Source organism: Carassius auratus, chromosome 30 (genome assembly GCF_003368295.1).
Source record: "Carassius auratus strain Wakin chromosome 30, ASM336829v1, whole genome shotgun sequence".
NCBI lineage: Eukaryota > Metazoa > Chordata > Actinopteri > Cypriniformes > Cyprinidae > Carassius > Carassius auratus.
The window spans coordinates 3,526,313-3,549,487 of record NC_039272.1 but is presented as its reverse complement, the minus strand read 5'-3'; the positions used below and the strand labels follow the sequence as shown (position 1 = coordinate 3,549,487).

The 23,175-nt window shown below is 35.7% G+C and overlaps 1 protein-coding gene across 4 annotated transcripts; it reads right to left on the bottom strand.

Moving 5' to 3' along the window:
- Window positions 1-22,683, bottom strand: LOC113048908 (ARF GTPase-activating protein GIT2-like). Of its 4 annotated transcripts, XM_026210870.1 has the most exons (21): window positions 22,159-22,683; window positions 18,107-18,240; window positions 16,387-16,499; window positions 15,754-15,859; window positions 15,372-15,458; window positions 15,146-15,276; window positions 14,260-14,354; window positions 13,952-13,997; window positions 13,595-13,600; window positions 13,407-13,458; window positions 13,089-13,161; window positions 12,887-12,984; window positions 11,369-11,480; window positions 11,144-11,286; window positions 10,898-11,047; window positions 8,222-8,500; window positions 4,251-4,333; window positions 3,866-4,057; window positions 2,633-2,788; window positions 1,678-1,741; window positions 1-1,570 (listed from the first exon to the last, which is right to left on the bottom strand). In XM_026210870.1, exons 1-21 carry the CDS (start codon window positions 22,238-22,240, stop codon window positions 1,358-1,360), a joined length of 2,415 nt encoding a protein of 804 aa, XP_026066655.1. In that variant the 5' UTR covers window positions 22,241-22,683; the 3' UTR covers window positions 1-1,357. The 4 variants fall into 4 exon arrangements, with proteins under 4 accessions (XP_026066655.1, XP_026066658.1, XP_026066656.1 ...); XM_026210873.1 differs by lacking the exon at window positions 2,633-2,788 and having other exon boundaries at window positions 22,159-22,682; XM_026210871.1 differs by lacking the exon at window positions 13,595-13,600 and having other exon boundaries at window positions 22,159-22,682.
- Window positions 22,684-23,175: the final 492 nt, after the last annotated feature.

Genomic DNA, 23,175 nt, shown 5'->3' with positions numbered 1-23,175 from the left:
TTGAAGCTCAAAATTATAAATTAAGTTTATTTAAAAAATAAACACATTTTCTTCTTAACAACAGGCAGCAATAACATTAATTAGTGGAAGGCCTGTTCATCTAAAACAACTACAAACACTCAAAACGTTAACACTGAGCTACCAGTCCACCTCACAAACTGTTTGATAAGACTAACCGGATCAGGCTAGACTAAAATATTTAGAAAGGAAATAAAAAAGATCTGCAAAGTTAAGAGCTGCCCAAAACACTCAACTAAATTTACAATATGAGGAACTATCTAAAAAAAAAAAAACACACACACATCTAAACCATCACACAGTATCAGTATCTGCTGGTGGAGACTGTTCATCTGCAGTGTATTAAAAAAAAAAAAAATGATGTAATTAAATATTTTGACCTCTGAAATTTGACTGATGAAATATGAGGTTAAGTGTAATTAACTGATAATTTCCTCACTTTATCTTTTTTTTTTTAATGCACACTAGAGGTCGACTGATGTGTTTTTCAGGGCCGATGCCGATATCTATTATTAAAGATCAAGTAGACAGATCATTTTGAACCAATATGTCTGGTGTAAAAATGAAAATTAATGTCAATATTAAGAATAATAAGGGCTCTGACAAACACTTTCTTTAAATGCTTTTAAATAATTTTATCGGCAAATCAGTTGACCGATATGACCGATAACCATAAAATTGCTTAATATCAACAGCGATAATTGGTTGACCTCTAATGCACACTATAAATCTGAATTATAGCCACCTGATGTATTCAACCGAGATAAAGACATTTAACTTGGGCATGAAAAGAAATATATATTGTTTAATGTATACTTAATTTGACATCTTTATAATTACAAGTTTATTATATCTGTACCTAAACTACGCTTATTAACTGAATGTTTTGTACAATAGATTTTTTACATTATATAATTTAACTGAGACTATTTTGATTTTAACATCATTCAAAAACAACACAACCAAAAAACTAAAACAAAAAAACTAAATGTTTGCATATGAAGAGGTAAAAGCAGTTTTCAGAATAGTGCAAAAAGTCAGGCGTTTACTGAATATTTCGTACGTGATTGGCTGCTCTATTGCAGATTCATTTCTGCTCAAATCCTTCTCGATCCACAACATCTCAACTGCTATCTAGTCAAATACACTTTCACAGGTCCACACATAATATACACATCCTTACACAACCCTTGAGAGCACTTCAGGCTTTATCTCATGGCTTCAAGCCAAACAACACTGACAACAGACACCTTAAATTAAAAATAAAAACATGCAAATATATCTTAGATTTAAAATAATACCAGGGTTGCTTTCCAGGTAAAAATGTGTGGAAGCATGATCAGTTGTTGTTCTCTTTGGTGGTTATGGTCACAAGTTGCTTGGCAGCTTTGGCAATGTCATAAGCGCACTGGATGACCTGCTGGGTGACCAGCTGCACGTCGGCTGCAGGGCTGCTCTCCAGAAGAGACGCTTTCTTACACTCGCTTTGCAGCCGGTTTGCACTGGACGTTAACAATCGCAAAGAGCTCCTCACCGTCTCAGAGCGTGGTCTCTGGGGAAATACAGAAACAAATATAAACAAAATACTATTTTATAGTTAAGTATAATCACACTTATTGTTCACACTTCAGTATAAAAGTGTGGAGAGAAAGTGCATACCTTGGGGAACAGGGCAGCCATTTCATTCACAGCCACATATATTCTTTCTGCGCAGGGTATAAAGCTATTGAAGGAGAAAATGAGAGATACCGTATTAAAAAGAGATCAGAGTTTGAAGAGAGGAAAAAGTTAAGATAAACAGAGCAATCAGAGGGTAAAGCTTCTAATGTTTTACACAATTTTTGAGCCAATGAATGATGAAACCACTGACAGCCAATCAGAAGTGCTTTAAGAAACTTGAGCATTTAAAGTAGCAGATAAGAAAAAAAACACACCACAAACTAATATAGTAATTGCTCTTGGTGTGAATGGGCCTTATATCTGGACATTTACACTATCATGGAAAATAAAACATTTCCTTAATATTACCGTATACATATAGTTTTGTGTCTTTGCGTCGAATTGTAGAGATTTTAATCCACTCAGACGTATCACAGTTCACAGAAAACTTACAGATATATTAAGAAAATGTGTCTTTCCTTGATTGATTTACAAGTGTTGTAGTAAATGCTGTAAGTGTTACGATTTTTTCATCACAAAAATCCACACACAGAAAAACATGCAGATCTGTTTGAAACGTTAGTTGTGCAGCAGACATGATGCATCGCCATATATTTTTAATAGGGTAAAATATCTTTCAACAAACTGAGAAATACCTTTAAAATAACTAAGCTTATTTTGCAATGAAATACAAACCAGTGCAAAACAGAAAACAGGCCAAAAGTTAGATGGATATCAGTATAAAGCGTTTTCCTAAAAGAGAAACCAAGTGCACCAATGTGAGTTCCTGCAAATAAAGGTGAGCTTTAGAAGACAATGCAAACTGACACAAGCCTTCAGCATAGTAGTAATCATGCCTGTTCCATTCATGTTCAGATGAGTGGGTTATGAGGTTATGAAGAGAGAGGTAGAGGTAGACACTGTGCCTGTGAGGCAGGGACAGAGGCCAGAGTACCAGGAGGCAGGGTTGCTGGGGTTGGTTGGGTGGGGAGCTCTTAGGCCGAGGGACTGCGTGGGAGACGGGGGCTTGTCTGCCCAAGGCACCAGTGTGCTGAAACAACCCAGACTGTGTCTAAGTCTGCGGACACTCTCCCTCTGCTCACATGGTGCACTGGTGGGGAAACACACAGATCGGGACCCAAACGGAGCGTGGGCCCCGACAGGACAGACCCCAAATGATGAACACGGACAATTGAGAGTAGAGAGAAAATGGAGAAGCTATGAATGGAGAAACTGATTCAACGGATGGGAAAGAAGAGATTTGCATAAACAGGCACTTTCCATGAATACGGTCCAAAAAGCCTCACTTGAATCCTCAGAAACAAGTTTGGGGTCAGTAAGACTTTTTAAAAAATAATTAAAAACTTTATTTAGCAAGGACAGTGAACTTATAGTGCATGCATGTCGAATTTAACATTTACATTACATTTAGTTCCAAAGAAGCAATCAAACCAACAAAAGAACAACAATACATAAGTGCTGCAATAAGTCTTAGCTACCATTTAATAATATATATTTTTTATAATAACTTAAAATAAAACAAGTAGATAGAATAGAATACAAATAGAGAATGCTAGTGTCAGAGGGTAAATGTTTTAATAATAAAAAAAAATTTCAGATATAAAATGAATTGAGAATGGTAGCGTTAGATATATGTAGATATAGATTATATGCATGTATTATGTTAGATTTCATCTGAAATATCTAAAAATTCCCACACCTAAAAACATTGATTGGTCTCTAATGATTTAAAGACATAGTCCACCAAAATATTGTAAATTGTTTCATCACCTTCATGTCATTCCAAACTCTCTGTGACTATTTCTTTAACAGAACATTTTAAAAAAGAAGAAATTTTCAAAAATGTTGGTGACCGAACAGTTTCGGTTCATTGTAACTTTTGTCCCATTGACTTATAACTGTTTGGTCACCAACAATTTTCTAAATATTTTCTTATTTTCTGTAGAAAAAAAGTCATACAGGTCGAGGGTGAGTAAAAGAAGAATTTGAATGTTTTGGTGGACTATCCCTTTATTTGTAACCTACTCATGAAATGTGCCAACAATTTGCATGTGAAATAGTTAAATATGTGGCAGAAGTGAACAAAAGGAAGAAAGGAATGAAATGACATCAGATTTTTGCTGCTATATATGATGATGGATAAACGCTGACACTGACATCCTCTCACCTCTCATGCTTGTTCTCCTGAGCAGCCCTCAGCAGTTCCTGGATGTTCTTGGTGATCTGCTCAGTTTTACAGATGACGTCTTCAGTGCTGGGCAGACTGGGGTCAGGCTCGCTCTCGTGATCATCCAGCTCAGGTATAGAGCCGCTCTCTCCCATCCAGCCGCTGCTGCGCAGACGACATCTTCGGCCAAAGCTACCAGGAGGAAGGAGGCATGCATCATGCTTGATGTCTTAAGAGCATCATCAGTGTGTTTCCTCACTTTACTTGGCTAAAAGCAGATGACTGGCAGTTCTTATTTACAGAGTGAAACAAGGCTGGTTTTGTTTGCCAGCAGGATTTGAGACACAAGTTATTTCAGGTTATAAAAGGGAAACTGGACACATACCCAGAGTCTTCCAGATCAGATTCGCTAACCGTGTTATCATAGTCACCATCAGACACACTGCTCTGCTTGTCAAATCTGGAGGCCTAAAGAGAGAGGAAAGGATCCAGTAAAAGAACAGGTTGCACGCAATGAAATCAGCGATGATCGATATGTCTGCTAGTTCATATTAAACTAATTATCAAGTACAACAATCTGCATTATTGGAATGGTCAGTCAAGTATAAGCAAGCACTTAGCATTTATTAGATATTTCAGGCAATATACCAAACCCAATCTTTTAAAATAGTGTGCCCCGTTCCTTGAATGTACTTTTAAGTCCAGTGGATAGGTCATCTTTTTTTCAGCTATGACCAGTTGATGCAAAAACTGAAGAACAACTTTAAACTGAAAGTAGGTCATGGCTCTGATCAGTGTTTTGCTTCACAGTGCAGTAAAGCGTTTGCAGTGAAGATATTTGACAGTCTCACTGAAGCATGATTCACTGTGCTCAAGGATAATGAGGTAATGGGGTCAGATGCCAGCAGCGCTCGGAGTAATGTATCAATTTGTTATCAGGGCAGCACGGTCATGATGCTTGGAGAACAGCCTTATGATGTGGAATAATCTAATTACCGTTGCACTGAACACACTCAACTGTGCATCATCTGTGCATCAGCTCGAAACACATCTCCTTGTAGGGATGTAAAAATGCACCAATGCTTTGTGATGTAATGATCTAACAATAAAAATAAATAAACAATAATAATAATTAATAATAGATTATATTCTCAGCTCTAAAAATCCAGATTCTCAATCGTCTTCAGGTGAGGATATACACATTTGTTTAGCGGGAATTTATAATTGAAATGTTATAAGATTTCAATTTTAAATGAACGCTGATCTTTTGAAATTCCTATTAATCAAAGAATCCTGAAAAATCAAATGCATAGGTGTCCACAGAAATATTGAGTGCAAATGCTTCCAACAATAATAATAATAATAATAAGACAACATTATTATTATTATTAATAGTAATATTGTGAAATATAATTACAATTTAAAATAACAGTTTTCTCTTAGAATATAATTCCATAATTCATTTTACTCCTGTGATTGCAAATGCAAATGCAAATGCTTCCAACAATAGTAATAAGACTTATTATTATTATTCTTATATTTCTTGAGCAGCAAATCAGAATATTAGAATTAATTCTGAAGGAGGACGTGACAATAATGATGCTGAAAATCCAGCTTAGCATTACAGAAAAAAAAGGCAAATTAAAATAAAAAACACTTATTTTTTATGGTAATATTTCACAATATTACAGCATTTGTGATCAAATAAATGGCCTTAGTGAGCATAATATATATATATATATATATATATATATATATATATATATATATATAAAATGGCAGTTGAATGGTATAGTGTATTTAAAAACAATGTGAAAAGGGCTAAACACCCATAAACAGGACTCAAAATGCTCAAACACACACACAACAGAAACACCAATTTAAAAATGACCGCAATTTGTACGCACACACACACGTGTAAACAAGCTAAGCCAGCTAATTTACGTATTAATATTTCACAGTTGCATATTCTTCCCAGAGCATGTAGCTTTACAAGACATCCTGAACAGATGTGTGAGCAGCAGCAGTAGCAGCTGAGCAGTGCACCCTGGGAATGAAGACACAAGCCATGAAATGCATGTGCTATCTATGAGGATGATGGTGATGATGAAGACAGGAATACGTATCAGTTGAAAACAGCAGCCCCTGGAGGGTTGATGGAGGGACTGTTCATGCATGGTGATGCGTGGAGCACAACAGGTGTAAGAGGAAAAGTGATGGATGGGAGTAGAGGAGGAGGAGGTGGTGAAGGAGGGTGGAGAGGAGGAGAAGGGTTCCTGCTGCTTCGCTCTGGTCCCGTGAGGAACGTACTTAAGCCTTTGTGTACTCTCATCCAGCAAATGGGACGGAGAGGATGAGGATGGGAGGGAGGGGAGGGAAGAGGAGGTGGCCACAAACACACCCTTTCTCATCTAAAAAAGGGGTGCAAATAAAACTTAAGAATGAAAGACGCAAAAATAATGCAAAATATTTTAAACACTTGGCCATAATGGAGAGCCTGGGCTGGAGAACAAGGAGACTTCTGTAAGATGGCATGATGTTGTTAACAGTAACAATCTAACAAAATAACAGTCAGTCAAGAGTAATAATTTAGTAACAGGTTAAATTACTTACCATTAATGTAGAAACATAAATTTACAATGATCTAAGTTAATATTAATTCATATAAACATAAGTTTAAAAGTTTGGAGTTAGCAAGATTTTTTTTACGTTTTTGAAAAAGATGTCTTATGTTCACCAAGGCTGCATTTGCTGCTCAAGAAAAATATACGTGTCCCGGAGAACAAAAGCAGTCTTAACTCGCTGGGGTATATTTGTAGCAATAGACAAAAAAAAAAACATTGTGTGTGTCAAAATGAGAAATTTTTATTTTATGTCAAAAATCATTAGGATATTAAGTAAAGATCATTATCCATGAATATATTTTATAAATTCCCTACCGTAAATATATCCAAACTTCATTTTTGATTAGTATTATGCATATGCTAAGAATTAATTTGGACAAATTCAAAGGTGATTTTCTCAATATTTAGATTTTTTTGCATCCTCAGATTCCAGATTTTCAAAGTTGTATCTCAGCAAAATATTGTCAAATCGTAAAATAAAAAATACATCAATGGAAACGGTATTTATTCAGCTTTCAGATGATGCATAACTTTACATTTAGAAAAAATTGACAATTAAGAGGTTTTGTGGTCAAGGGTCACATATTATTATTATCAATGTTAAAATCAGTGGTTATGCTTAATATTTTTGTGGAAACTATAATACATCTGTTTTCAATATTCACAAAATAACAGAAAGTTAAAAAGAACAGCATTTATTTGAAAGATACATTTTTTGTAACACAAAAAAATGAATGCATCATCTAATTTGTTTAAATGCACTCTTTATAAAGGTATCAATATTATTAACAATTATTAATATTAATAATCACTATTAAGCATTAATTTCTTTAAAAAAAAAAGAAACTAATATTAGTTATGAATTATGAACAATCATAAAGCAATAGTTTTATAGAGCCCAGCACAAATCCAGAGTTAAATAATAATGCCTGATGAATAAAGTGTGAATAGATGCAACATTTACATGCAGTGAGAAAAAAAATCAGTGTCATTCAAATTCAGTAAAAGCGATGCAGAGCCATAGGGTTAAAACATTTTTAATATCAACATTCAAAAGGTCAGTAAAAAAATTAAGGAAGTGAAATAGGAACTTGCACTGTACAAAGACAATAGAAAATAAAATACTGGGCATTTTACATCAAGAACATATTGAATTTTGAGAGCTAGAGTGACATGCACAAAATATATTTTTATGGTTTAAAACAAACAAACAAACAAAAACACAACAATTTTTTTTCCACTGTGGAAAGGTTGTATCCCTAAATACATTTTAATACTTAAAAATAGGTTTAAAATTAGGTACACTGACTAAAGCATATTCAGTTACTCACTTTTTCTCAGTAAACCCTGGTACAACTTTATCGGTCACACTGTAATAAAATTGCTCACTACACCTTTTTCCTTAGAGCTTGAAATGAAAAATAAAAATCTATGTACAAACCAATTCACATAAAGCAATGTGAATGAGACTGTGTGACTTATGCATTGAGTTGGCCATAAAGACATGTTTTGTAACTCCCAAATGACTCATGAAACTAAAACAGGAAGCAGAAAATATGGTGAAATAGCTGCAATGCGAGTTAACAGGATGCAAAGTGAAGTAATATGTTGTGTAAAAGTGTATTTTGGAAACTCTCATAAAGCACAGAGAATTGGAAACGCATGCTGCAACATTTAAAAAGCAAGGTGAAGAAAAAGAAGGAGAGGAGGCGAGAGGCAGGTTTTTACTTACATAGGTTGGGAAGGGTTGCAGGGTGGGGAAGGTCTCCTCAGGATAAGGGGTCTCTCCCTTGGGGAGAAAGGGCTTCAGACCAGAGCCGGTTTCACACATAGACATGGGGCGGCTCGTCTGTGCAGAGAGACGGCGTTTCAGGGCAGAGGAGGAGGAAGAGGAGGAAGAGGAGGAGGGGCTGGAGGGATTGGGGTGGTCAGGGCCGCCGGGGGCCTGATAGGGCTGATGAGTGGAGACCTGCCGTCTGAGAGAGCTGTTCTCACTTTGCAGAGACTGCAGCTGAAGAGAAACACGAGTAAGCCAGAGAAACGCAGAGAAAAGCAGAAACTGTAGCAAAGCTGAGCTTACGAGAAATAAATGATGTTCAGTTCAAAATCCTCACCATGTGTGTTGCCTGCTTCAGGCATACAGAATTTTATACTAGCCACGAAAAAAGAAAATGTCTTTTCCATTTAAATAATGTAATTCACTAATAATTGTCTGGATTACAGTAGTACTTTTCATGAAAAAGGTTCTCCTAATGCATATAAGAGTTGTTATTCAAAGAAACCTCACAGCTCCATTGCATATGAAATATATTTAAATGTAAATTTTCATCTTAACACTAATGCAAGGCCATCCAGAGTATATGCATTTTTGTGTATGTGTGGTTTCAGTTGTTACATACATTTTCTCGTAAATTTAGAATACATTTTAGTACAAACCATTTTTGCATATCATGATTAGTTACGAAAATATTTGTATTCAGATTTTATGCACACGTTTATTATTATTATTTTTTTTTTGGTACTCATAGCTTCTAATACTTAGTTTGATGGAATAGCTTTCAAATCTGGCCTATGAGAAATCAATATAATTAATGCACGTGCTGTCAAACTATTAATCACGATTAATTGCATCCAAAATAAAAGGTTTTGTTTACACAGAATGTGTGTGTGCACGGTGTATTTATTATGTTAATTTATAAATACACACATGCATGTATATATTTAAGATAAATATGTTGTGTTTATATATTAAATATATTTATATATATAATATAAATTTTATGAACATAAATATATACGTGTAAATACATGTAAGTGTTTTTAAAATATGTGCTGTATGTGTGTGTGTATTTATATAAACATAATAAATATACATAGTACACACACACATATATTATGTAAACTAAAACTTTCATTTTGGATGCAATTATCGCAATTAATAGTTTGACAGCACTAATGAATACGAATTAGCATAGTATCAAAGGATTTCTGCTGTATGAAACTTGCAGGTGTAATAAAAATCCATTTACAAATTAAAATACAGTAAATGTTCGATTTAAATAACATAAAATAAAGTTTTACATATATATTTATACCAGATTAAAATGTTCTATGAAACAAGACATTCATTTAGATCTAACTTTTGTAATTAAGAACAATTATGACGAAAGATCATTCTAATCTTATGGGGAACGTTGAGAAAACCATTATATGGAGTTGCTCAATAAAACAAAACTTCTCAACAGCAAAAAAAAAAGTCCAGTTTAGCATGCAGGAACAGGCAGATGCAATGTCTAGACATGCACACAGAACAAGCGCAAGTTAGACGTGACTACGAATCTACAGGGAGAGAGACAGAGATTCAGAGAGAAGCCAAAGAGCTCAAGCAGACACGTTGGCAAGGATCAGAAAGGAAATGCAGAGCATAACAAAAGAGCCTGAAGATGTCACTCATGATAATGTGATTCTGGCCATATCTGTTTTCACCCAGTCAGATGTGCAACGAATGTAAAGCCACACAGTTTTATCCCACAGGTCTAAATGTCACAAAGGTCTAAATTTTCAAATCACAAAATAGTATCCATCATTTTTTGTGGGGAATACATATAATCCAAAACCACTTTCACCTCATTTTCATTACATTTAATGCAAAAAGCTAAAAAACACAACGAAACTAGTAACATGTTCTTTTATGAGAGGACTGAACAGTCAAAACAATCTAAAACCAATTCTTTGAAGTACACTAATCACCACTTTCGACTAGAATTAAATGAGGAATGTAACTTCTTTAAATGCAGGGCCATTTAGGGACTGCCCTCATTTTAAAATATCACTAAACAGTTACAGTGGATTTATGCATGTCTACTGTATATTAAACACTTGTGAGCAAATTCACTCCCAACTAAATTATAATTGATCATCCTGGATTGGTCAATGTGAAATAGTAGGAAATGATGACAGTAAAGGCTCCAAAATCAATTCATAATCAATTAACATTAAATCAATAATTTTACCTCTGATTTGTATACTGGAAACCCATGCATAATGCACATACATATATAACACAGTTAAATTAAAATGAGTCATGCTGATGCAAGAGCCAACTTCTAAATAAGGTTTGTGGTTAGGGAGGTTAGCATGCCAACTAATCATCGAATGGCAAACCGTCAGTATGTTTCGGTTTCACGTCTCTAATACTGTACGTCTTTTCCAGTAATTTAGAGGTAAAGGTCATGCTGGTTATCTGAACACTTGCAGTGGTTACTACAGTTTTATTTTGACATCAGCATTCCAGAGGATTTTAACAATCGTAATCCTTGTCAATTTTGCCGTCTCGCGTGCGAGAAGAGGTGCGTGTGTAGGGGTTAGAGACCAGGGCCTTCAGTGCTCACGGCTGAGTCTCTGGTACCTTTTTCTGCATCAATCTCAGCTCCTCACTCAGATTACTATTGGCCTTCATCAGTTCCTGAATTTTGGCCTCCGAGGCTGAAAGAGCATTTTTTACCTCCAGGAACTCCTGCACAGAAATCGGTCCATCGGACAGATCAGAGTCCAGACTCTGAGGAGAGAAGTAGAAGAGAGCCGACATGTGCGTATCGACGCTTTGATGGCAAGAACGGCACTAGACTAAGTTCCTCATGCTTTACAGGTCTACCTTAGCTCGGTCTGCTTTTCCCACTCGTAAATCAGTGTCCGTGTCCTCATCGGACGCCACACTGTCATAGTCTGGCTGGTCCATTTCCTGGCTTTCACTTCCATGACGGCTACCTACGCTTTTGAAGAACACCTCAACATTGTCTGTGAAGACGTAGACACAACAATCATGAAACATCAACAAGGGCTTTAAAAGAAATCAACGACTAATGAATGCATGCTCTACCTTTAGGACTTGAGACTGAAGTCCCCTGCTGGCGTCGCTTTGCATCACTTAGAATATCAATCACGAGTGTGGCAAATTCATGAGCGTTAAACCTTGCCAGCTTTTGTCTTCCCTGTAAAAGACATTCAGTGATGATTTTATTGTATATTAAAAACTAGTTGGTCTTTACATCCCTTGGTAAACAGAGATTCAGTGCTGAGAAAAACATTACAGTGATCCAACATGTAAACGACACGAGTCACGACTCCAGTCCAGTTTAATCGAAACCTTCTTGATATTTACACATATAAGCAGCAATAAAAACAAGTTTGCAAGTTTAAAAACTCAAAATTAACTCTCCAGTTTAGCATAACCATTCTGAAATGTCCAGGGATCTCATTTATAAACGTTGCATACGCACAAAATGGGCATAATATATGCGTTTGCAATTTTCCATGCACATATCGTGATTTATAAAAAAATTAAGTTGGCATAAATAAGGATGCACCATACAGACATTATAAACCATGCATACTAGGATACTATTTCCCTACTGTCTCTGTGTTAAACATGTTGTCACGTGCATGGGAATTCGCATGGAAATGATATGCAGATGAGGTTATGCATAGTAAAACAAGGCGTTGTAAGCTCCATATATGGTTATTTCGGGGAGGAGTCGAGGTGGAGATGCACATGCACACAATCTTCCCCTGACTGGAATTTACAAAGAGATTTTTGTGCAGGTTCTGGCGTATGCATGGTTTTATAGATCTGAAAACTTTTGGGTGTACGCAAAATCTAGCTTTTGTGCCTACGTAAAATTTTAGGATGAAATTTATGGAAAGTTTTATAAATGAGACCCCAGCTTTTAAACTCTTTGTCAAATAAGAAACATAATGACTCCTATAATGATAGCAAGCAATTAGGCAACTTTTCACTTCACAAGTTGTTAACTGTGGTGTGGATTACTTGTGAATTACTGTGATGTTTTTATCAGCTGTTTAAACTCTCAATCTGACGGCACCCATTCACTGCAGAGGATCCACTGGTGAGCAAGTCAAGCAAAGCTAAATTTCTCCAAACCTCAGAAAATGTTTCCTTTTTAGAGAACTATTTCTTGACTATGCCTTAAAATAACAATGCACAAAGGTGCCCGCCTGGATGTAGAAACTACTAAAGTACATTTATAGGAATGTCTTTAATTTTATTGTTGAATGTGGATAGCTTATTACAAAATCGCAGCTTTCACAGTAAGGTGTCGGTGCGTTAAAAGACAACTTCTGGAAAAAACAAAAAAATGCATTATATGCTAAATCTAACATTTGTAGTTTGGTTCTAAGCATCAGTGCGTGACAGTTTTGATTAATTTTGTGACTTCTGTTTCCACATTCGTCTGGCACATTTAAGCTTGTTGCACTTCTAGCTGCAAACACTGCATAAAAGGTGTTATATCAAAAGTCACATGTCAAAGTGCAATATCTTTATTTCCTGTTAAAAGGGCTTTAGTGAAAGCATTGCAACTTTCTGTTCAGAACTTGCCTGGTTTCGTGTTGAGGAGTACTCTGGGTTTACAGGAAGGAAAGGCACAAATGTTGTCTCCGTTACCAAGGTGCTGTGGTTCTGAGTGGCCAGCCAAACTGCACCAGATACAAAGAAAGTGCTCATCAAAGCTTGCACTTATAATACTACATTTCCTGAGTTAGTTTGTTCCATTGAGTTTATTAAATGCAGATCATCTGACCTGCATCTGTCTCTCTTCGATCCACTTCATCGTACACATCCATCGCCAGTTCCTCAAACAAATGATCACTGAGCTGCAATGATATTGGAAGGGTTGCATCACTCATCTGTGCCCGAAATGGCTGTAAAACTGTATTAAGGCATGGCTGGAGCAAGTAAAGATGCAGTCTTTTGTATTAATGACTGGCAATGAGAACATATCAACCGCTTAACATAATAAAGCATGAGTTTATTATTTCACTACAAAAAAGCTACGATGAATTTGGAGGGCCTGATGTATTGCTTAAAGTGAAATAAAAGAAATATAAAGATGACTCACGGACTGTAGCTTTCTTTTTGCAGCTTTTGCGAACTCTGTTAACTCCAGACTGCTATAAAGGGGAAAAAAAATGTAGAATAATATTAGTTTTCTTTAGATAGCATTATTATAAAAGACTGTAATGAACAAAAAAAAAAAAAAAAGTGAAATAAAATTCTCAATTGATATTCTCCGTGTAAAATACTTACACATTTCTTTTTCATCATAGACAGCAAAAAAATAAATGGCAAGATATTAATGTTAAATTATGTGAACCTTAAAAACTTGTTTGGATCACTGTTTGGACAAAACTATTAAACGGCAACATCAAAGAGGGGCGAATGTTTTCAGCGGCGTCAAAATAAAAGTCTGACGCATCTCCTCGAACAATTTAGCAGAGATTTGAAAAATGCCAAATACTGGCCTTGGCAATATATCAGCCAACCACTAATTCAATGAGCAAAACATGACTAAGCACATCCCAAAATACTCCTCTAGAAGAAACTTCTATAAAATTGGCCCCAATTCACACAGGAAAACATCAGAATGCATTAGATTGTTCCTACCTATCCGCCATCTGTGGTATAATGAAATGCTGTCCATTCTTGTGGTCTGAAAAACAGAATGTATTGCCATGGTTTAACATTTTCAATTGACAATCCACTGATAAAGATGCACACTAAAGCAATAAAACGCCCCTTTAGCTGACTCCAACATCACTGCGCTAATTCAATTGAGCCTTTTGGCACTCTGAATGCCACAACACATTAAAGTAAGAGTGTGCTATAAATTGGCTTGATCAGCGTCTGCAGCTGGATATCAAAACATCAGTTCTCATCATGATAGCACACCATCGCTCTGTGCTCTGACTCACCAGGCTTCCGCCCACAGAGATAGAAGGCCAGCCTGTCTGTGAGCTCATACTGTATTTCCACCAGTCTGTCTGCCAGGTCCTGATGGCCAGCTTGCCTGAATGAATACAAACAACACAATGACGTTATGACACATGGGGTTTTATTTTTGAACTTTAGGGTACTGTGCCAAATCCTGCCGTCAGTGGTCACGGTCCTTCTCACAGCCTTAATAGAATATGTACCATTAATTAATGACAGCGTTGTTGTTGCTACCTAAAATTAAACTATTAAAATGGTAATTTTTTGGTAATTGAAATAGTACTGAAACAAAGTAAAATGACTACATTATATATATATATATAGAGAGAGAGAGAGAGAGAGTTTCAGTTGAAGTACTAAAAAAAAAATAAAAAATGTAAGATAATTTCAAATACTAATACATTTATTCTAGTATATAAAAAATACTAGAGTAAGACTGCCATGGACTTGAAGCGATCGTTTATTTCTGTCATATTTACCTACCCTAATGTCTTTCCAAACCTGTATTATTTTTAAGTTTTTTTATGGCATAAAAAAACAACATTTAGCAAACTATTGTTTCCTATTGTGTTTTTTTGTCCATACAGTGGAAGTCACCAACATTCTTCAAAATATCGTTTTCGTGTTCAACAGAAGATAAAAAGCCATACAGTTTTGGAATGAAATATAGCTGAGTAAGTAATGACAGAATTTTATTTGTGGATGGACTATCCCTTTAATCTTGATATTTGTAGGTGAAGGCCACGTGACAAATCCATGACAAGTATTCTTTTTAATCACCCCATTGACAATATAGGAAGTAGTCAATAAATGTAGATTTCAATGCCGAAGTGGGTTTTGATCATTAATGCATTAGGGATTGATTACCTTGCATAGTGGATGGGTGTTTTGCCGCTGGAGTCAGGAGCACCAGGGTCTGCCCCGTAAACACAGAGAAGCTCAGCCTGGCACACTTGGCCTGCTTTAGCTGCGATGTGCAGCGGGGTGTTCCCTTTCTCCTGTTCAAAGGAGTGCAGAACCATTACAAATGAGTAGTATGTTTGGAAAGCATGACTGAATATAATAACATTAAGGTGAGATCAGAGGTTTTTACCGGGTGGAAGTAATTGGCTTGAGCCCCAAGCGACAGTAACCGCAAACAAGTCTCAAGATTGCCAGTTCTAACGCTGGAGTGAAGTTGCTAAAGAATCAAATACGATGTACGTCAATAGAGACATTACAACAAGACTGATAGAAGACAGATGCATCAGATGAGAACAATAATGCATGTCAAGTATGAAAAAATTTACCATAATGAATGCATCAAATATTTGAAAGGACTGAATGACAGAAATATCAACCATAAATGTGGGGCATGTTCATGTGGGGCAGTCGTGGTATAATGGATCGAGAGTCGGACTGGGATGGGATGGGACACCATACTTGGCCACTCTTTGTTTCACTTTCACACTATAAAACAGGTAACTTTTCCTTACCTTGCTTAGATCAGCAGCTGCTGTACTGTCATCATCTCGACACGGTAAACGATGGACGAAAGCCAGCATTTCATACTTTGATTTGACAAACTCGGTTTTGTTAGGGCTTTTTGGGTGAGAGAAATAATGGAGTTATTAGAAAGAGCAAGTTAACTTTTTGTCCACATGACCGTTCAAAAGTTTGGGGTTGTTCATTTTGAACTCTCTTATGCTCACCATTGATTCATAAAAAAATACAGTGAAAACCGTAACATTCTGAAACATTTTCACTTAAAATATATGTGTGTTTTATTGTATTTTAAAATAAAATGTATTAATGTAATGGAAAAGCTGAATTTTCAGCATCATTATTCCAGGCTTCAGTGTTTCTGCTCAAACAACATTTTGTATTATTATCAACGTTTAAAACATTCGTGCTGCTTAATATTTTCCAGGTTAATTTTAAGCATTTATTTGAAACTGAAATAATCTATAACATTTAAAATGACTTTACTGTCACTTTTGATCAATTTGATGCATAATTTCTGAATAAAGTATTGATTTCTTTCAAAAATATGGATTTTACTGACCCAAAGTGTTGACTGGAGGTGCATACCAAACAAACACGTTTCTATTATGTTTTTTATTACTCACTGGACTTTATCCTGAGGATTGGGTTTGCGTTTCCCGCTGGTGATGAATGACGGGTCCATCAGAGTGTGCTCCCATATTGCATTAGCACCGTTGTTGTATAATGTCTGAACCATCTGTGAATGAGAAAGAAATTGAAGACATACATCACAAGACAAAATTCATTATGACAGCATGCTCCTTTAAATATGCTTTGTGAGTCACACTCTGTGTTTGAAGGCCCTCCAGTGAGGTCACACACCAATAAACCATTCTTTCAACCATTTAAAAGGCTCCACTGATGGATAAAAAAAAAAAAGAACTGTAATAAGAAAGTGGAAAAATGCACTACACAAGGACAAATAAAGATGAGACTCCTTCTCAAGTTGTTTCACATCCATGAGACTTTGATTAATCTTCGGAAAACAAATTGAGATATTTTTAATAACACCTATAATAAGTTTATTTCCATCTATTTAATGTTCAGTAGTGTAAGTTACCATGGTGGCAAAACCTGCTCGAAACCAACCCATCTTCTTGAAGCCAAAAACTTAAAGCTAAAGCTGAAGCTGAAATGCCAACCTAAACTAAACGCAAACTTACTTGGGTAAAAACTGAGAGCGGTTTCATGCTACAGGCCACTGGTGACCACAACTTACAAGGTCACTGTCAACAGAAGCCTTGGGCAGAGATATGATCGCTTTATATGATAAACAGATTTACTTTAGGCTTTCATTTACATCTAGACTGTGAGTGTGTGTGAGTGTGTGTGTGTGTGTGTGTGTGTGAGTGTGTGAGATTAAAAAACTCAATTAAACCTGACAAATTATTATGGGTTTGGACATGAGCAAAGTGAGCAAATGATGACATTTATGTATGTCTTTGAAATTTCATTCAATCAGTTTTCTCTATTTATAGCCTATTTTATTATTTAAAGTTTTACTTTGTGATAATGAAATTAATTTGGTATTATTTTATATTTTGGCACAGAGTACTTGGCGGACACTTTTCAATAATAAAATGGATAATCAATTTATCATGTTAATTATCATTTGCTTAAATCAAATTTGGGATATAATTAACTTCTGCTCAGTAAACTTAGTTTTAACCATCTATCTAGAGCTGGGCCACTTGTTTCCAGCATCAAACAAGTACTCAACTAGTTTTACACTATGTTTTGGACAATTAGTTATAAAGCATATATATAAGTGGACCAAAGTTAGAGATTGAGTAAGGTTAAAAATCTACCAACAATACTATACACATCAACATCAGCCATAACAACGATTTAGTTTTAATTCAAATAATGCATGTGCTAAGTGAGCGATCATGCAACTAACTGTCAAGTAGCAAACCTTTAGTTACTTGTTTTTGACATATTTGACCAAACTACAAACTTTCCACTGATATCTGCGAGAAAGGGATATTCACTCGACGAGTTTGTGTCTCTGTGCCACCATGCATCCAATCCACTCGTGCACATCAGCTATACAGGCGTTAATACTGAATGTTTAACATTATATTAAAAACTATGTACTTCATCCATAATATCTAGTAACTCCGTTCTGCTCTCTGTTGTTGGTGTTTTTTAGACTGGACACGACACTGTTCACATGCTGTGTGGTGTTGGCGTTTTAACGAGAACGAATACAAAAGCGCAGTAACCTCTAATTACTCTAATGTTGTGAATTCTCAGATGAAGTAGGGTGTCATTGGTGCACACTTGTCTGAGAGTTGAGCTCACCTGAAGCTGGGTGGGCGGCCAGGGTGTGTTGGACAAATGGCGCACTTGTGAGTTGTGGCGACCCAGACTGCGATGAACACCGCAGCACTCATCACATATCAGAACTCCTCTGTTCACAGACGCCCAGCGAGGATCTAAGGGATCGCAAGAAAATCAACAGATTCACAGGAAGTAAACAACAGCGTGTTGTTCCCTGGTCAATACACACAATAACACTAATGGAGCTTTTTGGCTGGTGCATGAGAATGAAAACAGAAACACAATACTTTAAAAAGGCAGATGCAAGGAAGATGCTTGTTACAAGAATGCATTGAAGAAAATTAACTAAAATGCACTTATCTAATGCCAAACCTAATTCAAATAGTGCACAATCAAATCAACATGAAATGTGACACATTTATACTTCTGGAATTGGTTATATTTTGAACTTACATTTTTTATAATGTTAACATGCACAAATGAATCATCAGAAATGTGAAACTAGAAAACATGTCTTGATCAAGGTTATTACAGTTAACTAGAACTGTTAAAATAAAATAAACCATCAATGAAATGAAATAAGATATTACAATATTAAAAACTTATTTTACTTCAGCTAGTTGCCAAAGAAACACGTCTGTTATGTTTTATTTACTTTAACATGATGTACACTGAAATACAAAAAATAATTAACACCATAAAAAATAAAGAAACATTATAGTTATATATATATTATATATTAATATAAATAACATATAAATAAATTATATATATATAAATAAATTATATATATATATATATATATATATAATTTATTTATGTGTTATTTATATTAATTATATTGTTAATTATTTTTTGTATTTATTTTTTGTATTTACATATACATATGCATATATATATATATATATATATATATATATATATATATATATATATATATATATATATATATATATATATATATATATATATATAAATAAAACACTATAATCATAATAGTACCAAAATCCCACTAAAATAACTCTGGTTTTGATTTCATGTCAGATTCATTTGCATTAAAAATTAATGTTTACTGTAAAATGCATTTTTATTATTTAAAGTATTTATTTATGTTCCACTATAATAGTCTGATTAACCATTACTGATCGCAGAGATGCACAACAAATGTAATTATGAGCATCTGATGTTAAATATGTAGTATCAATATGCATGTGATGTAATGTATGATGAAAACAAAATGCGGTGCTGAGTTTTTCCTTATAAGGTCACAGTAGCAAGGGTTGAATGTCATGCTTTTCTGTACAGCTACACACACTAACTTCCTCTTACATATACATGCCTCAAACCACAACAAATGCTAAGCAGCTGAGCTTTACTTCCAGGGTACGAGCAGGTGACTGGGAAACACTGCAAAGCTTTACTTTCACTACCTTATTCGAGATTATTCGAGTAGATCATCTACTGCAGTGCAATTATGTGTAAAAACTGGTTTAACTTCAGATTATACATCAAGTTAAAACCCAATACAGTAACAAAAAACATCTAATCAGTATTGAAAAATGTATGAAATTACCATGTACTGCATATAAATAAAATAAAATGCATTGGCTGCATGGCTTAAAATGATTTTTATAGTATTTTTAAAAGCATAAGCAACAGCAGAAGATGCAGCCTAACACATGGAACAAACACAAGGCTAAATTGCAGTGGTGTTATCACTTACTAAGCACATCATATGGTTAGTTGTAAACTGCAACCCATTTTTAGGATACAACCCGCCAGTTGGCCCAAGCCTTTGATTGCTCAGAGATCGCCCACTACTACACTAGACAAACTCAACGACCCAGAGACAGAATCACTGCTGATACATTAACACTTGTCACTGGCACTCGTCCTTCATGGGCGTCCCATACCAAGCCAGTTTTTAATAGAATATGTTATGTTCTCATTCCATCACTGAGTCATGATGCCCAATCAGTGAAAGTGGGGCCAACCACACTGGAGCTATGACTAATGTGTCTGAGCAGCCCAAGACGTGTTCATATTTGACACATCATACCCCCCCCCACCCCCCACTTTTCCTAAGGGCAGATTCTGGCCAACTTGTGATTTCACTTCCTTCAGAAACAACGATGTGAGTCAGCGCTCTCGTGTGTCAGAATTCCCCAAGAACAGAGAGTTTTGAGGATTTATTTCCACGCTGATTACAGGCAAATGCTTTTTCTAATTAAATGTTTATTAAAGTTTTTGTATTCTTCTTGGAATTATTAAAATTTGAGGCAAAAATGATGAATTATTAAATTATTAATTTTTTTTACATTTATTTATTTATCTATTTCATTGAAATGGTGCAAAACTGTGGTTTTTGGTGCATTTGCTATATGAACAAAATCTCTATATTTTTAGAAAAGGATAAATGGTATTAAAAACAGTCACTCCTGTGATCTTTCATCTTTGCGATTAAAAAAAAATGGCATTGGAAATGAATGCATGAATATTTTCTTTGGGGGGGGGGGGGGGTTACAATCTACAAATCAGCCATAATAAAGTGGTTATTGATCATGTCTGAACATCCAAATGCAAAACCCAATAAAAGTAAGTGATTATGTCTGAAAATACTCTTAGCAACTAGGAAATACATAAAAGATATAAATATATTTGTAATAAATTATATTTATTAACATAACAAATGTTACTAAAAATAATACATTCATTTGCTTTAAAAAAAGGTTACGTTTATTTTCTTCAGTCTATTTTGATCTCAGAGGATTGCAAATACAATTCTTATTCCCTAACTTAAGTGAGGAAAGCTAGAGGGATAAATCTAGATTAAAACACAGAATTTTACTGTGTCAGGTGGGCAGGCTATTAAAGATGCCCACACTTCAGAAGTCAAGAACCAATCAGGGTTTCACGCCTGCGTGAGGAACATATGATACCACCATTGCATCAGTCTGACAAAAACATAGGCTATCTAAATTAAAAACTGATCCACTGATAAGCAGAGAACAGCCTAGAAGCAAAAGTCACTTCCCTTCAAGCACAGGAAGTATCAAACAACAGCTGCAGAGAGGCCAAGGGCTAGAATCAAGCACCTGGCACAATCATCATCATCCTCCCTCCCTCTCCTTTTCTTTCTCTTCAAACCAAGGGTTCCTCTCTTCCCCATCAAGTGCTGCAGAGGCCAAAATAAAACCAAATGCTGAATGATTCAAAATATTTACCCTAACAACAACTGCCCAATGATACTGACACATCTGGTGACTGAGGCCTAACTAATCAAGGGGAATCAATAGAGAAAACTGAACAATGCAACATAAACAAAACACAGGACAAAAAACTAACAGTGCTTCATAGTTCAAGCACCAAAATAGATGCATGTCTGCAATTAAATAAATGCATGTTTCGTCTCATTTATAGTCTTTGGAGGTCAAAACTCTGATACAGTTTTTCATCGTGTAATGAGGACAACAATATTATTTGATGTTTTATTTATTTCTTCAGCCTCTCAGAAGTCAGGGCACTGGATGTGTTGTTTAGGGCCACTTGCTAGTAATAAATAGCATTATGTACATTATGTAAGTGACCCTAACCAAAACATGCACTGCCCTGACTTCTCAGACATAAATAAAATGTCACCATTAAGTAAACTTACACCATCAAGAAACTAGATATTGTAGATGCTTTAACTGGGAATACAGCTTGAGGATCAATAGAGTACATTTACCCAAAATAAAATAGAATATGGTTTGACTGAGCATCATTTGAAGCTGAAAACACCCGTATTGAGTCAACACTGCATGCAGAGAGGCTCTGTCACGAAACCTACTGAGCTGCCAGCGTGCAACATTTCTGGCTATGTGTTTCTGATGTCTAGGTAGGCAGCTTAATAGGTTAATGGTAATTTAACCAGTGGCAATGGATCATTATACTCCAAAACACATACATGTATCAATCATTCATATATCCAGTTAGCGTCAAAAAATCCGAATCATACATTTGCATAGTTAAATGTTATCATTCAGACACTTAATTCAGTAATATCAATTCTCTTTTACCCGGAATATACTCACCAGAACTGCTGCAGTCCGCACAAACTTCGCTATTTCGCAGCCGTTTCGACATCCTTGTCTCCGGGAACCTTGGTATTACCATGTAACTTAACGTTATTATCGACCCAGAATCGTCCACGGATCAATTTAAAGCATGTACAGCTTTGACATGATGACAGAATCCTTTTAAAAGTGTTTTATCACTCGTTTCCGAATAAAACGCGCATACGGAGGAGTTAAATGTGTGTGCATGCATCTGCACCGCCTGCTCTATGTGAAATAATGTATGTCTGGCTTTAGCTTGAAATTAGGACAGATGAGTCAGGCAGAGAAGCCTCTGTCATGATGCATTAAAAACTACACTACGGAAATGCTTGCCAGCAACCCATCAGATCGCAGAAGAGTGCCATCTGCCCTCCCAGACCACACATTTGAGTTTACACGGACGATAAATCAGCTCTCTAGCGCTGCCTGACACACAGTGGACAGACGGGTCACTGCGACGCGTAACACATTTGATCCATTTATCTATCTATTCACAGGCCGTGAGGAGATTATATTACCATACATTATATTAAATATGTAATTCTTTAAATATAAATCATATGTATGTTTTATAATATAATTCTAAACCCAGACAGTGGGAAATGAAATTGAACGCGATCTTCATAACATGCGGCGATCGTTCGTTTCTGCGCATGCGCAGAAGTGATTCATCGCCAGCCGCTCCTGATGAGCTAAAGATCATTTCAAACACAGAGGCGTCGCGCCTACCCACAGGCGAGCTTATTATTTATTACGATCAGTTACTAATGTTCCATTTGAAAACAATTTCGTTTTTCTTCCTAGATTTTAAAAATTACTTCTCTTTACGCATACGCAAAATCCACTGTTTGGTTTTACACAATTTAGCCATATTTCATAGCACGACCGCCCCTCCTTTTCACGAAATGGTCTAGTCTTGGCGTTGGGCTCGTTCATTTCAACAATATTTTTTTTTCAGTTATTGTTTTTTATTATTTGTCATATATAACTAAT

Excerpts from the sequence above, each read along its gene's own strand:
- LOC113048908 (XM_026210870.1), bottom strand. The coding sequence starts at position 22,240 with ATGGTAATACCAAGGTTCCCGGAGACAAGGATGTCGAAACGGCTGCGA. Across the intron at positions 15,277-15,371 it reads AAGCCAATTACTTCCACCCG|GAGAAAGGGAACACCCCGCT; the intron begins GTAAAAACCTCT and ends TCCTTTGAACAG. Across the intron at positions 11,048-11,143 it reads GAAAAGCAGACCGAGCTAAG|AGTCTGGACTCTGATCTGTC; the intron begins GTAGACCTGTAA and ends TTCTCTCCTCAG.